Source organism: Canis lupus, chromosome 13 (genome assembly GCF_048164855.1).
Source record: "Canis lupus baileyi chromosome 13, mCanLup2.hap1, whole genome shotgun sequence".
Classification (NCBI taxonomy): Eukaryota; Metazoa; Chordata; class Mammalia; order Carnivora; family Canidae; genus Canis; species Canis lupus.
The window spans coordinates 19,803,696-19,818,557 of NC_132850.1; the positions used below are offsets into that span (position 1 = coordinate 19,803,696).

The following is a 14,862-nucleotide window of genomic DNA, read 5'->3' on the forward strand; positions in this document are numbered from 1 at the left end:
TTTGGTTAAAACACTTTTAATGAACATGGAAAGACACTACTATCTCCCTTGTCTGCTCTTCACATTTTACTATGTTAGGAAGCTCTGGAGCCTATACCTTTGGAGGAGAAACCATCATTCAAGTCAGTCAGTAGCAGAATTCTCGCTCTCTCCCCCTCAGAACTCCTGTTCCAAATGATCCTATGTTAAGAGTAAATACTACATCTCATTACAAGACGGAGAGGCAGGGAGAACACCACCTAGAGCTCATCTCCCAAAGTCTGGGATTCTAAGAACCAGACAGTGGCAAAGACGTAAGCCCCGGTCCATAGACAGGCAAAATGGGGAGGAAATAGGCCTTGAGAAAGGAAGACGAGGAAAATCCAAGGGGCCAGGGAATTAAAGGAGGGAGTTATCTAAAACTAGAAGCACACTAGTGCTAGGAAATTCCCTATGACCTGTGGCGCACTGTTGCACACTAAGTCACTAATAGTCCAAAAGAACATTCATGAGACTCGTCCAGTCAAGAATTCGAGATCCCCTCCCTCACATCATGCCCCTTTCTTAGTCTCATAGGTTCCCAGCAAGCCCTCTGCTTTAGCAACACTCTTCAGCTCTCCATGACTACTCCTTCAACGACCCTCACCAATAATGCTTCTTAAAGGTATGAACTTCACATTTCCCTAAATACCCCGGGGGAGATCTGTTGGCAAGACACCTGCTTGTTTCCTAACTTTGAGAGGCCATGATGAAGGGATAGGAGAAGCTGGAGGTGTCTTGGCGTATTAACCAGCCAACACCTTGGCCTGAACGAGAGTTTACTGGGAAGACTCTCCCATATGCCCCTCACTTCTCCCTCTCCCTTAGGGCCGAAACACCAGATGCAGATACTGTCGCGTCTTCATTGCTGGCACCTTTTGGAGCAGGGAAAAGGAGGAAGTGTACAGTCTGCTACTTCTCTTCTATGATGGGCTTCCCAGGCACTGCCTTGGATGCAGGAGACCGAAATAGGAAGAAGGGGGCTCTCTTCTCCTTGGCCTCTCTGGATGCCATTGCTGGAGGCACGTTCCCAGCCACAGTTCCCGGGCCAAAGAGCACGGGTGGTGCCAGGCCTAAAGTGGTAGTGGAGGTGGAGCTGGAACTCCGGGGCTTGGTGGGCAGGTCACTTGACAGGAAAGCTGTGTACTGGTTCCAGAAAGACAGGGGACCTACCCTCACCAGTTGGGCAGGAACGTCCTGGGACAGGAAGTCCTGCAGGTTGACCTGGTCACCAGAGAGGAGTGGCACTGGGCCCTCCAGAGACAGCTGCCGGCCCCTTCGGGCTGGGCTGCAATTCCAAATGTGGGTGCTCAGGTGCACCTGCCAAAGGGAAAGGGAGAGGAAGAAAGGAGAGGGGAGGAGGGTCACCCCAGGGAAGGTGGAGGGGGGTTCCCCTTGGTAAGCTGAAAGCTGTAGAGAGTCTATTTTCCTCAGGTACAACGAGTGAAGAGGGAAGAAAAGTTCACAAGGCGGCCATCCCCCGAGAGCACAACTATTTCCAAGCTCGGGGACTAGAGAAGAGTCACTAGGGATGTATCACGGAAGGACTCAGAGAAAAAGACAAACGGGGGGGGGGGGGGGGCGCATCCGTCTCGGAGGTCCTCCTACAGAGCTCTCGGCTTCTGCTCCCTGCATCCAGGGGCAGCAGGTGCGGAAAAGCAGGCTCACGGGATCGTGGGGTCATCTTTTCGGGGAAAGGGGGAGAGCCCCGGGGAAGTGATGGAAGGTGAGCAGCCTGGGACCAGGGAAAGAGCAGCAATATTCTGAGGGCCGTGGGGGGCAAAGGGTTGTACCTGGTGGTGAGCCAGCAGCATGTGCTTCTTGAGGATGGCCCGCTCGAGAAAGCTCTGCCTGCAGAAAACACAAGTGAAGAGCGGCCCTTCCCCGGGGTGGGCCTTCTGCGGCTCCTCCAGGGAGGTCTGCGCGCACAGCTCGCATGCCTTCCGGCCACTGCCATCGCCCGCCTCCTTCCTCCGCGCCTCCGGGGCGCCCAGCTCCTCCCCAGGGTCGCCGCCGCCGCCTTCCCCCTCCCGGGGCCCCTCCCGGGCCGCCGCTGCCTCCGCCTCCGCCTCGCCCCGCTCCTGCTCCTGCGCGCCCAGGGCCGCGGCCGCGCCTCCCTGCTCCGGGGGCTGCGTCTCCTCGGGGCGCTCGGGCGGCGGCGGGGCGGCCAGGCAAGGCTGCTGCGCCCCCTGCTCGTCGCCCTCCGGCCGCGGCCCGGCCTGCCCGGCCTGCCCCGCCACCGCCGCCGCGGCCCCCACGTCCTCCTCGGCCCCGGAGGCCTCCTCCGAGTCCCCGCGCACCGAGATGGCCTTCTCGCCGCCGCTCTCCGAGCCTCTCCCCGCCAGGGAGTCTTCGTCAGTCCCGTCCTCGTCGTCGTCCTCGTCGTCGTCCTCGTCCTCCGACAGCTCCTCCTCGGGGGACGGCTGCTGGGACGGCGGCTGCGGGCCGGGCCCGGGAACGGCGGGGAGCTCGGCGCCCTGGTCCGGGGCGGCGGCCCCGTTGGGGATCTGGCCCCCCAGGTGCATGCGGACGTGCTGCTGCAGGCTCACGGCGTTGGTGAACTTCTTCTGGCAGATGGGGCAGGAGTTCTGGGCGCGGGCGGCCGGGCTGGCCTTGTGGCCCACGAAGTGCGCGCGCAGGTTGCCCCGCGTGGAGAAGGCCCGGCCGCACACCTTGCACTTGAAGGGCCGCTCGCCCCCGTGCTGCCCGTAGTGCAGGCGCAGTGCGCGCGGGCAGCTCAGCACCCGCAGGCAGATGACGCACTGGTTGGGGCCCGAGGCGGCGGCCGAGGCCGTGGGCCCCGAGGCGGGGGGCGCCCCAGAGGTCGCGGACGACGGGGCGCCGGCCCCCTGCCGGTCGATCTTCTCCACCAGCTGCTGCAGCTTGGACGTCTCAGACGGCGAGGCCCCTAGAGGCTCCAGCACGTAGGGGAAGGGAAAGCCGCCTGCGGACTTGAAGTGGCTGGTCAGCAGCGCCCAGCTGGGCAGCGAGGTCACCAGCTTGCTCAGCTGCAGGCGGGCCGCCGGGCCCCCCTCCGCCACCCCGGCCGTGCCTGAGCCCTCGGCGCCGGGGGGCGTGTTTTCGTCGGCCTTGCTCTTCGGCTCGACGGCCTTCATGAGCACGAACTTGTTGAAGGCAGGGAGCGCGGGGGTGGCGGCTGCGCCCGCCCCGGTGGACAGCAGCGTGAGGCTCTCGGTGGCGCTGAGCGCCGCGCTGGAGGCCGCCAGGGGCTTGCGCTCCCCGCCGCCGGCCGCCGCGGCCACCTCCTCCTCGGCCTTCTCCGGCGGCACCGACATACCGTAGGGCAGGCCGCTGCTGGTCAGGACGTAGTCCAGGTGCTCGGGCACCGGATGCGGATTCATCTGCACGTGCGGGTACTTCTCGCGATGTCGGTGGAAGTGCACCTTGAGGTTGCCGCGCGTGGTAAAGCGGTTGCCACAGACATTACACTTATAGGGCCGCTCACCTGTGTGGGAACGCAGATGGATCTGCAGTGCACTGTCACTACCGAACACTTTAGCACAGAAGCGGCATTTGTGCCGGCCGCCGGGCTTCTCCAGGGGGCCCATCACTTCCCCGTAGCCCAGCTCACCGCTTCCGTTCTTTGGCTTCAGCAGCCCCGGGGAGGCGGCGGCCTCGAGGCCCCGAGCCGCGCCCAGGCACTGCGCCGCCAGCAGCCCCGTGGCGCCCGGGAACGCCAGGTGCGGCGAGGCCATCAGCGGCTCCGCGCTGCCGGACAGGGCTGCGGAGGCGGCGGCGGCCGGCTTGTGGCTCCGCCCGGCGCCCCCGGTGGGGAAAGCGGGCTGCGCCCCCAGCGGGTGGTACAGATGGAAGAACGCCTGCTTGGGCGCTTCGGCCCCTGAGGACGACGACGACGACGACGAGGAGGACGGCGCCAGCGTCTTGCCGCTTTGCACAGGCTTGATGGGGCTGAAGAGGGGCAGCAGGGGCTTCGCGGAGGCGGCGGGCCCCGTCCCGGGCAGCTCGGAAGGGCTGGCGGGCGTGCCCGCGGCCTGGCCCAGGGAGCCGAGTAGCAGCACCTGGCGGCAGATCTGCTCCGTCATCTGCATCTGGTGGATCTGGCGCTGCTGCAGCACCCGCAGCTCCTCCAGGATCAGCGGGATGTTCAGGTGGCCGCTGCCCACCCCCGGGGGCGGCGGCGGCGGCGGGGGCGGCGGGGGCGGCGCGGGGGCGGATTCGGGAGGCAGCGGGGTCGCTCCCAGCTTGGGACTGGCCAAGATCAGGCCCCCGCCGCCCCCCGCGCCCGTGCCGGTGGCGGCGACCAGGAAGTGGCCCGCGGGCTCCTCCACTCTCCGCTCCGGGGCCCAGCTGGGGTCCGCGGGCGCGGCGCCCCCGGGGGCCGGCGGGGTGCTGTGCTCGGCCTCCATGACCTGGGGGCTCCTCCGACCCTCCGCCCGGGGCTCGGAAGACGTCGCGGAGCTGCTGGGGTTCTCCTGGCCCCCGATTATCACCATGACAGGGGGCTCGGTAGAACACGCATTCTGGTGCGCGAGGAATTCGGCTGGGTCGGTGAACTGCGCGCAGCACTTGGCGCAGACCTGGGGGTGGTCGTCCTCGCTGGCGTCGCCTGGGGGGGAGACAAGAGAGCGTGGGTGGCGCGGGCGCGGCGGGCGTGCGGGGGTTCCGACTGGCCCCGGGCCCGGGGGGGGGCTCGCCATCAGGCCGCACGGGACGCCGGCTCGCGCTCCACCGGGTGCACGCGGAACAGCACGGCGTGGGGCGGGTGGGGGAGGGGCGGGCGCGCTGCGGCTCCTGCCTGGCTCCTGCCTGGCTCCTGCCTGGCTCCTGCCGCCCCGGCCGCCCCAGCCCCCGCCCCCAACCCGGGCACCGCGGGCGCGCGGACGGGGGTCTGGACACAGAATCCAGCATTCCCCCTCCCCGCCGCGAAAGCCCCCCCCCGCGCGCGCCCTCCGCCCCCCCCCCCCCCGGGCAGGGCCCTACCGCACCTCCGGGCTCCGCCGGCTCCCCGCAGGGCCCCCCGAGGCGAGAGCTCCTCCCGGTTTCGTGCGCCATGGCTGCGGGGGGGGGGGTGGGGGCCGGGTGGAGGGGGAGACAATGGGTATCGGGGTTGCGGGAGGCGGCACTGGCCGCCGGGGCTGCGGCAGCCTCCGCACCCGGGGCCCAGACTGCGGAGACGGAGAGCGGCGGCAGCGGCGGCGGCGGCGGGGCGGGGAGCGCGGAGGAGGGGAGGGGAGCGCAGGGGAGGGAGGGGGAGGGGAGCGCCGAGGGGCGGAGCCGGAGCGAGGGCGCCGCGGAGGGGAGAGGGGGGCGGAGCTGCCGGGGCAGCGCGAGCGCGAGCGCGGGGAGGGCGCGGGGCCGCGGCCGCGAGCCTGCGGCTTCCCGGGGGCTCCGTGACAGGTGCCTGCCAGGGGCGTGGTGGGGGTCCGCCCCCCCGCGGGCCCCTCCCCCAGAGGCCTCTGCCCAGACCTGCCCCCGCCCCCTCCGGCTCAGGGGGGGCACAGGGGGGGCACACGGCGCTGCTCGGTGGAGCAGAGCGCCGGGCTTCTTAGTTCCCTCCGGATAAAGGATCCGCTGAGCCTGGGAAACGTGGACCCAGAGAGGGGGGTCTGAGGGCCCTCGCGGGCCGGGCAGCACGGCCCCTCCATCGCTTAGCGCAGCGCGCACCCCCAAGCACCCCGACTTCTGTCCAGGCCTCGCCACCTTCATCCCCACCCTCCCCCGCATCCCTCTCCACGAAGGACGCTTCCCAGAGTGGGGAGCTGCAAGGAGGAATTTCCGAGGAGGTCCTTCCAGGGCCCCTCTCTGCGGAACGCGGAGCCCCCCTATCCCCGCCCCTGCTGCCCCAGAAGAGCCGGACGCAAGTTACCCCCCGGCACCCCCCCCTCGCCCACACCTGATTTATGGGCTGCGTGCCCACTCGGGGAGCCGGCTCCTCCCTTCCCTGCCCGCCCGCCCGCCTCCTCCACCGCCCCTCCGCGGCCACCCGCCGCACGCTGTCCCTACCGCGGGCTCTAGCGGTTGGGAAGACGCCGGCCTGCAGGGGCCTACGGAGGCCCACCTAGCTCTAACCTGGGGGGAGGGGAATTCCTGAAACAATGGGGAAAATGCAGGGGGAGCTACCGGCTGGCCTCGGGTCTGCTTGGAAGGCTTGGAAAGGCCTGAGCCGCGGCTCCCCTGCAGAGAGGGCAGTAGGAGTGAGGGGTCTCCTAGACCAGAGACTCTGCATTCCCTTTCTACCTTGAAATGTGTCTTCATAGGGTTTTCCATTTCCTGCAGGAGTTTATCTCACTTGCAGGAAGCGATCCCAAGTCACTTAGTTTTGTGGACTGCCTGAGCCTCAGCAAACCTACCTTGTGCTAACCCTATCCTGGCCTGGCTGGTAAACGGAGGTCCAGGGGTCAGTGATGCAACCATTTCCGTTTTTGCAAAGTAGCAGTGTTGCAGCTGCGTTATCTTTCTCAGACGAATATTGTGGTGACAAAAACTTGAAAAAGTCTTGACAAGTCACGTGAATATGAACATATTATGGGTGAGAGAATTTACACTGTCAATGGCAAAACGGCCCAAGTAACCTGAAATACAAGTATACTAAAATCAGACCAGTTTTTCATGCTGCTTGTTGGCCTTACTAATTTCTGAGGGTATCATTGCCATTTGCCAACAGTAAGGAGCCTTTTTTTGGATGGAGATGCAACAACCTAATGTTGGCAGCACCCACTTCATGGTTCCATGCGAATTTCTCCATCTTTAAAGAAATGAAAACCTTTTATGGAATTAGGGTTGGAAACCTCAGATAATCGCAAGGATCTTCACGGTATGAATGATGGCTCTCAAACAGGTGAGCTCTGTGCTCTCAGGTCTGACCCTTACAGGGACGGAGAGGGGAGTGCATTTCGTTTATGGAGAGTCACGGGTTACTGCAGTGCTGTTTATTTTCACACATGTGGAAATTGAAGCTTGGAGAGGTGAAGTGACTTTTCCAAATTCACACCGTATCTCAGTGAAGCGCACATTCGGAATTTTGACTCCTGTCCAGGGCTTTCTCAAGCACATCAACACTGTAGGGCTTCTCTATGGCTGGAGAAAGGGCCCTGTGTAGCTCCTACCTGCCATTTGCTCTCTGGCTTCAGTAAGGGAGAGGGAATCAGATGGAGGCTCTCTACCCAGCATTTGTTAATTAGCATTGAACATTTGATATCAAGTTGCTGTTTTGTCAAGTCTTCCGACAAGAAAAGAAATCCTTTTCTTTTCATCTTCTCCTGGGAAACACTGTCCCCTTTCTTGCTCTCTAATGAAACTTGCTTTCTGCTGTGTAATTCGATCTGTGCTCTTCTTTAAGGTAAATTTAGTTCCTGCTGAAAGGTGCCGGATCAACAGCCACCTGTAAGAGGAACCCTCTCTTTCTCAGCACTTTGCACTCACTGCCCATCCTGAAAAGGGGGGCAGGATTCTTAGGCAGACACAAGTGAAGTCATAAACACAGGAATAAACTAAGCTGGGAATGGTGTCCCTAGATAGCAGATAAAGCGAGGTAAGCTCTCCCGAGTCACACACAAAGTCTGGGATGGATGTGGGGACTAGGACCTTCACATGCTTGTGTGGGTTTATAAAGAGCCCGGCGCCTGGGTGGCTCAGTAGGCTAGGCGTCTGCCTTTGGCTCAGGTCATGATCCTAAGAGCCTGGGATCCAGTCCCGCATCGGGCTCCCTGCTCGGTGGGCAGCCTGCTTCTGCCTCTGCCTCTAAGGAAAAAATAAATAAAATCTTTAAAAAAATATTTATAAAGAGCTGACATGACAAGGAAAAAGGAAACCAGGTAGCTCTCTAAACTGCTGCTCTAGGCTTGGGAGAGAATCACTAGGGAGAACAAAGGGAAAAATAGCTGAAGAGCGCACAGCGGGTAGGGTAGAGTTGAACAAGCGCTTCTCAAACCCGGCTACCCATTAAATTTACTGGCAGAGCTTTTAAAAGTCCCCGACCATGCCCCAGATCAATGATGTTAGAATCCCTGAGGGGGGCATCCAGGTATCATGCTTATAAAATTCCTTAGGTGATCCCAATATCCGGCCCAGGATGAGACCCACAGTACCTTTCAGCCACCTGCTCTTCCCAGCAAACCTTCCACCCTGCTACTTGCAAATCCTACCTGCCCTCAACCTGGCCAAAACTAGGACGGTGGCAAAACCAGCTGCTCAATGCCAGATCTTCCTGTCAGCTCCCTCTCTCCACTGCCCACGGCCATAGGTCAGCTCTCTCATATCCAGCTTCCATGTATGGAATTTTCTTTTTTTTTTTTAAGATTTTTTTTTTAATGATAGTCACAGAGAGAGAGAGAGAGGCAGAGACATAGGCAGAGGGAGAAGCAGGCTCCATGCACCAGGAGCCTGATGTGGGATTCGATCCCAGGTCTCCAGGATCGTGCCCTGGGCCAAAGGCAGGCGCCAAACTGCTGCGCCACCCAGGGATCACTTTAAGATTTTATTTAGTTATTTGAGAGAGGAAGTGAGCGAGAAAGAGCACTCACAAGTAGGGGGCAGAGGGAGAAGGAGAAGCAGACTCCCCTGCTGAGCTCGAGCCGAATGCAGGGCTTGATCCCGGGTCTCTAGGATCATGATCCAGCAGAAGGCAAACGCTTAACTGACTGAGCCACCCAGGTACCCCAGAAATATCTCTTAGGAGATAGTTTATTGAATACATTGCAAGGGAGCGGAAGGCAGGACAGGAAAAGAGAGATGGTTGGCCAGACTATGATATGACTTAGACCTGACTGTTAATTTAAGCGACTATATTGCCTTCCCCAGGGTACGTGCATTTTTAAAAAAAAGATTTTATTTAATTGTTCATGAGAGACATACAGAGAGAGGCGGAGACACAGGCAGAGGGAGAAGCAGGCTCCTCAGAGGACTCGATCCAGGGACCCTGGGGTCACGCCCTGAGCCAAAGGCAGATGCTCAACTGCTGAGCCACCCAGGTGCCCCATGGATATGTACATACATCTTGAGCCATATTTCTAATTTTAAGATAAAGGCTTTGTTCTACTCAGAGCTTGAGCATTGTCCAGCCATTAAAGAAACAAAGCACACTAAGTAAGCACCTGCCTAAACTTACTGTTAGAGTTGGCCCAACACTAATGGTTGCCATAATTATCGATTCCGTAATCTCTGCTACTGTTGCTACAGACTAGTTCTAGGGGAGAATGTCTCTTTTCTTCGTTGCTCCTCCTAAAGACATACAGACTCCTTTGCCACCCACACCTAGTGACACACCCATGGCCTATGCAACATCGCAGGCAAACAGGCAGGTGCATGTGTACAGGGGGTGCTAAGAGAGAAAAATACATTTGTTTCCAGAACAGGAATATCTTCGATCAAACACCAAAAGGGTTTTTTAAGAGACATTTTTCTGACATCAAAGGTGGTCGAGCGTCTGCCTTTGGCCCAGGGCATGACCCCGGGGTCCTGGAATGGAGTCCCACATGGGGCTCCCTGCAGGAAACCTGCTTCTCCCTCTGCCTGGGTCTCTGCCTCTTTCTCTGTGTGTGTCTCATGAATAAATAAATTTTAAAAACTTTAAAAAAATAAAAAATAAAATAGGGGCATAGCTTCAAAAGAGAATGAAATTATGAAATTATTTTTTCTTTTTTTTTTTTTTTTTTTTTTAGAGAGAGAGAGAGAGAGAGGGGCAGACGGAGAAACAGGCTCCATGCAGGGAGCCCAACATGGGACTCGATCCCGGTTCTCCAGGATCACACCCTGGCCTGAAGGCAGCGCTAAACCGCTGAGCCACCCGGGCTGCCCCAAGAATGAAATTCTTATATATGTTACCACACGGAGGAGCCTTGAAAACATGCTAAGTGAAACAAGCCAGACACAAAAGGGCAAATCATGTATGATTCCTTTATATGAGGTCCCTAGAGTTGGGGAATTCATAGTGACAGAAGACAGAATGGTGACTGCTGGGGGCTGCAGAGACAAGGGTACGCGGTGTTGCTGTGTAATGGGCATGGGTTTCAGTTTCACAGGATGAGAGAATTCTGGAGATGGATGGTGGTAATGGTTGCATAACACTGAATATACTTCATGTCACTGAGTTATATGCTTAAAGATGCTTAAAATGGTAAATTTCGTTATGTACATTTTACCACACACTCAAAAAAAATTTTGATGGAGGTAATAATAGCAGAGTTGGGAGGAATAAATAAGAGGAAACATATACAGGCCTAGCATAGTAAATGCTTCCCCCAAATTAGCGAGGAGGGCTATTATTTAAAAGCCAAAAGCTGGGGCACCTGGGTGGCTCAGTCGGTTGAGTGTCTGACTTTGGCTCAGGTCATGATCTCAGGCTCCTGGGATGGAGCCCCACATGGGCTCCCCGTTCGGCAAGGAGCCTGCTTCTCTTTCTCCCTCTGCCTCTCCCCTGACTCATGCGTATTCAAGCTCGCTCTCTCTGTGTCTCTCAAATAAATAGATAAAATCATGAAAAATAAAAAATAAAGGCCAACAATGAAGGCTTGGGAGAAGAATGGGCTCACTCAAGGTCACATAGCTTCAAGGTACAAGCTGGGTTAAAAATCAAGCTTTCTGCTTCCTGATGCAGTGCTGGATACTGCACCCCACCCGAGTTACTTTCTATCTACCCAGAGATATTTTCTTTTTCATCCAGGGGTACCTAGGGCTGCAAGGCTTGGGCTCGATACCCTGAGGGATTATGTTCTCTCCTTCTATATAAAGAGAACAGAGCCCTTAAAACTCTTTTTTGCCTTCCTTCTCCTTTTGCTGCTCTTGATGTCTGCCAACTTCCATTTCTCCCTCTAGATCTGTTTGGCTGTTGTCCTGGTTTCTCCTTCTCACTAAATATCTGGGTTTCTGATCATTTCCTTTATTTCCCAGATGTACTAGTTTACATTTTCCCTGTTCACATCCCTTATGTTCTCTAATCCAGATTTCTAGACTCTGTAGGGGAGATAGAAATTTTTTTTCTCTCTCCAGAGTTTTTAAGTAAATAGACTATCTCCTTCTCATCACTATTCTGTTAGGTTTTTGGTGTTCTGGTCAGGGAAGCTGAACAAAGGGCTAGAAAACAGGTTTTTCAGACTGTTTCTTGGTGACGTCTTAGGTCACTGCAGAGATGAGGCTTTTACAATGTGCAACAAAGGCTCAGCATTTGCTTGTCACATATAGTAAACATTGCTTAAAAGAAAGCAAAGACTCCTGAAAACCTTGGTGGCACCCTGGCCTGCTAAATACACGGCTGCTGATGTTCATAAGGATGCCCATGGTTTCACAGGGACACCAGAGGATGGACATACAGTCCCCCTGCCTAATTTGGACCCATGGAGAACAAGAAAATGTCTTCTGGAAAAGTCAGGAGTCTGGAGATCACAGAAGCACCTAGGAACTCTACCAAGAGAAAAGCAAAGGGACACCTGGGTGGCTCAGGGGTTGAGTGTCTGACTTTGGCTCAGAGTGTGACCCTGGGGTCCAGGAATGGAGTCCCGCATCAGGCATGGAACCTGCTTCTCCCTCTGCCTGTGTCTCTGCCTCTCTCTGCCTCTCCTATGAATAAATAAAATTTTAAAAAAAGGAGAGAATAGGAAATCTATCTTGTGAGAGCAGGAAGGAATTTTCGATTTGATCGAATACAGCCACCTCATCTTCCAGGTGTGACCCAGTGACACTCCAGTTCATGCAAGTAACCCAGGATCATTCACTCGAAGAACTCTGATCAGAAAACCCTTCAGAGGGGCAGCCCTGGTGGCTCAGCGGTTTAGCGTCGGCCTTCAGCCCAGGGCTTAATCCTGGAGACCCAGGATCAAGTCCCGCATCCGGCTCCCTGCATGGAGTCCGCTTCTCCCTCTGCCTGTGTTTTTGCCTCTCTCTCTCTCAGTGTCTCTCATGAATACATAAATAAAATCTTAAAAAAGAAAAAAAAAGAAAAAAAGAAAACCCTCCAGCTTGAAGGGAGGCCTTAAGAGGTTACTACTGCCTTCTTGCTCCTTACATTTATTTTTCTGACTTTTATGCCTCAAAGGCAAAGTCCCAGCTGAAATTTGTGGCTGCCATTGGATTGGAGCCTGCACTGTTTCTGTGGGGATGACTTGGTAGCAGCATCCCCATGCCCTGGAGCATTCAAGGCCCCAAGAAGGAGCTATAGCTCAAGGGGCCTACGAATCCACTCAGGGCAGTTGTGACTCCCTCACAGGTTCTTCATCAACAGTGGTATGGGAGCAGGTGAGCAGACTCGGGAGGTGTGGGGAGAGGAGAGATTGTCTTTTGGGGGGCAGGGAGGCGAGGGGGGGCATTGTTCCACAATCCAGCCAGCAGGGGAGCAGGACTGCCAGGCAACTCTGAGGCTCTAAGGGAAGTCTCCTGTAGAGCCGGAGGAAGAAACATCCGGCCTGCAGCAGCATTAAGGAGGGCGAATGTGTCCCAGGAGGGAAGGATGCCACCACCACGAACCTCTAAATATGAGCACAGTGGGATCCCAGCAAGGCAGTGACTTGAGGAGAATGTGTTCTAACCAAAACACAGTATATCTGTTAAGGCTGTTCCATAGCAAATGAAGCACTGATTTTTTTTTTTTTTTTTTTAACAACAGGTGGAGAGGTAAATGTAATCCATAACTTAGTTTTAGTCCCTAGAAATACATTATCTTAGAGCTTTCCACGGCACGGATCTCCTGGAGAAATACTAAAGTTCGCCAAGAGGTTCCTGAACTTTGGTCATATTTCAGCCCTTGCAGGAAGTGCCACTGTCCTCACATATAAGAATAATAGTCACGCAGTATTAGGTACTTATTTCTGCCAGGGACAACTATATCACCTATACTGAGCACTTACTTGTGCTATTTATTTTTCCAAGTTTCCAAGTGCTTTCCACGTATTAACTCATTCCGATTTTCATGATAACCCAGTGAGGTAGCTAGTGTTTTGCAGATGAGGAAACAGGTGCGGAGGCCAAGGAAACCAAGGCCGCGCAGCTAACCAAGTGCTGGAGCCGGGGTTGGAGTCCTGAAAGTCTGGCTTCAGAACCTTTGTTCTTAGTTCTGCACCGCGCCGTCCAGTAAATTGACTGCTAAATAGTCCATCCCTGAGGCAGCGCTTCCAGACTTTCACAGCATAAGGGTAGAGAGTCCGATCCTAAGAATTACCTGCACACTCGCAAAGTCACAGACACCAGACTCTGGCCCAGATCCACAATCAAGCAAGGTCGGAAACTCCCAATATAGTAGAGTGAGCACCACCAGTCCTGAGCATCAGGACACGTAGGTTTGGGTCAGACAATGCCTCTGTTCCTGAGACTTTGGGCAATGTCACTTTTCCACACCCTAGTTGCTCCACTACCTGCCTCTTACTGGACTGTTAGAAGAATACATCAAACTTTCCCCCTATAAAGAAAATCTGTTAATTTATTTGAAGTTTAATTGTCTTTTTGTAATGTCTACACCCAACGTGGGACTCGAACCCATGACCTCAAGAGCAAGAGTTGCATGCTCTTCAGACTGAGCCAGCCAGGGACTCCGGGAAATCTGTTACTTTGAATACTTTGAAAACAGATGCAAGTATGTTAACTCCTACTTTTTTTTTTTTTTTTTTTTTTTTTTTTTTAGCTTGGCTTCCCTTGAAGCACAAACCTAAACCCTTCATCCAGCCCGGCTCCCGAGTCTCTACCCTAGGTGACCCGGACCCACACCCCAACCGGCGGCCTCTGACCGACATTAGCTCTGTCCCTCTGGGAGCTCCGTCCCTTCCCAGCGGAGCCCAACAATGAGAAAGTTTTTTCTCTTCTCCCTCAGGGGAACCTCCACGTTTATCCAATTCATTCTCCTGCAACCCAACTCTCCAGAAAGAAGAGGGGGGCAATCCCACCCCGGAGAGCCGGCCTCCAGGTCTGAGCAGGTTACTTAGCAACCGCACAAAGGCTGGCGAGCCCGGGGGGACCGGGGAGAGCGCTCCTGGGTGGGGAGGCGCAGCCAGTTTGAAAACTCATTTCACCCGGAGAAAAACAAGGAAAACACACAGAATCAGCCCTGAGAAAAGCCAAGCGGGGCTTCTCCCCGGCACAGGTCCGCGCCTTCCGACGCCCGGCGTCTGACACCTGCCCGCCCGCGCCCCCCGCGCCCCCCCCCCCGGCCGGACACCCGCGTCCCCGTGCCCCCTGCGCTCCCGCCCTGACCCGCGTCCCCGCGCCCTCCGGCCGGACCCGCGGCTCCCCGCGTCCCCTGGGTCCCCCGTGCCCCCTGGGTCCTCCGTGCCGCATGGGTCCCCCGCGCCCCCCCGGCTCCCCCTGGATCCCCCGCGCCCCCTGCGCCCTCGCCCTGACCTGCGCCCCCCGTGCCCCCGCCCTGACCCCCGCCCCCCCGCGCCCCTGGGCCCCCCGCGCCCCGCCCTGACCCGCGCGGGCTGGGCCCCGGGGCTCCCGCACCCCAGGCACCCACCGCTCTCCGGCGCGCTGGGACCTTCGCGGTCCGAGATTAACTGTTGGGGCTTCCGCTGCTTTCGGCGCGACATCCCGGGCGGCGTGGGGGGCCCCGAGTCCTGCCCGCGGCCGCCCGCCCCGCCTGTCTGGGCCGCGGCCGCCCGCGCGGTGCCGGTGCTGGTCCCGGGCCGAGCGCTCCTCCCGCCCGCGGACCGACGGCCGACGGCCCGCGCTCGCCGCACTCGCGCCCGACTCGCGCTCTCCCTTTCTCTCTCAACCTCCGCAAGTCTTTAAAGGGGAGACGCCCCCTTTTTTTTCTCCAGCTTCTTCCCTACGCTTCTGCGGCTCCCATTGTAAAAGCAAAAATCCTAATCTTTCCGCACACTCTTTTCTTTTGTACGGCGGAGGGGAGGACTTAACCCTCTCGTCGCTGCGGGCCGGGCCTCC

General features: G+C 57.4%; 1 protein-coding gene across 6 annotated transcripts; it reads right to left on the reverse strand.

Moving 5' to 3' along the window:
* Window positions 1-14,595, reverse strand: SALL2 (spalt like transcription factor 2). Of its 6 annotated transcripts, XM_072772808.1 has the most exons (4): window positions 14,435-14,595; window positions 2,319-4,606; window positions 1,812-1,869; window positions 1,105-1,338 (listed from the first exon to the last, which is right to left on the reverse strand). In XM_072772808.1, exons 1-4 carry the CDS (start codon window positions 14,505-14,507, stop codon window positions 1,247-1,249), a joined length of 2,511 nt encoding a protein of 836 aa, XP_072628909.1. In that variant the 5' UTR covers window positions 14,508-14,595; the 3' UTR covers window positions 1,105-1,246. The 6 variants fall into 6 exon arrangements, with proteins under 6 accessions (XP_072628910.1, XP_072628911.1, XP_072628909.1 ...); XM_072772809.1 differs by having other exon boundaries at window positions 1-1,171; window positions 1,813-4,606; window positions 14,435-14,594; XM_072772810.1 differs by lacking the exon at window positions 14,435-14,595 and adding an exon at window positions 4,986-5,157 and having other exon boundaries at window positions 1-1,171; window positions 1,813-4,606.
* Window positions 14,596-14,862: the final 267 nt, after the last annotated feature.

What these genes read in the sequence shown, in the direction of transcription:
- SALL2 (XM_072772809.1), bottom strand. Translation starts at nt 14,507, where the DNA reads ATGTCGCGCCGAAAGCAGCGGAAGCCCCAACAGTTAATCTCGGACCGC. An exon ending in TCCCAGCGCGCCGGAGAGCG is followed by an intron (nt 4,607 to 14,434) that starts GTGGGTGCCTGG and finishes TCTCCCCCCCAG; the next exon opens with GCGACGCCAGCGAGGACGAC. An exon ending in ATGCTGCTGGCTCACCACCA is followed by an intron (nt 1,172 to 1,812) that starts GGTACAACCCTT and finishes CCTGTCTTTCTG; the next exon opens with GAACCAGTACACAGCTTTCC.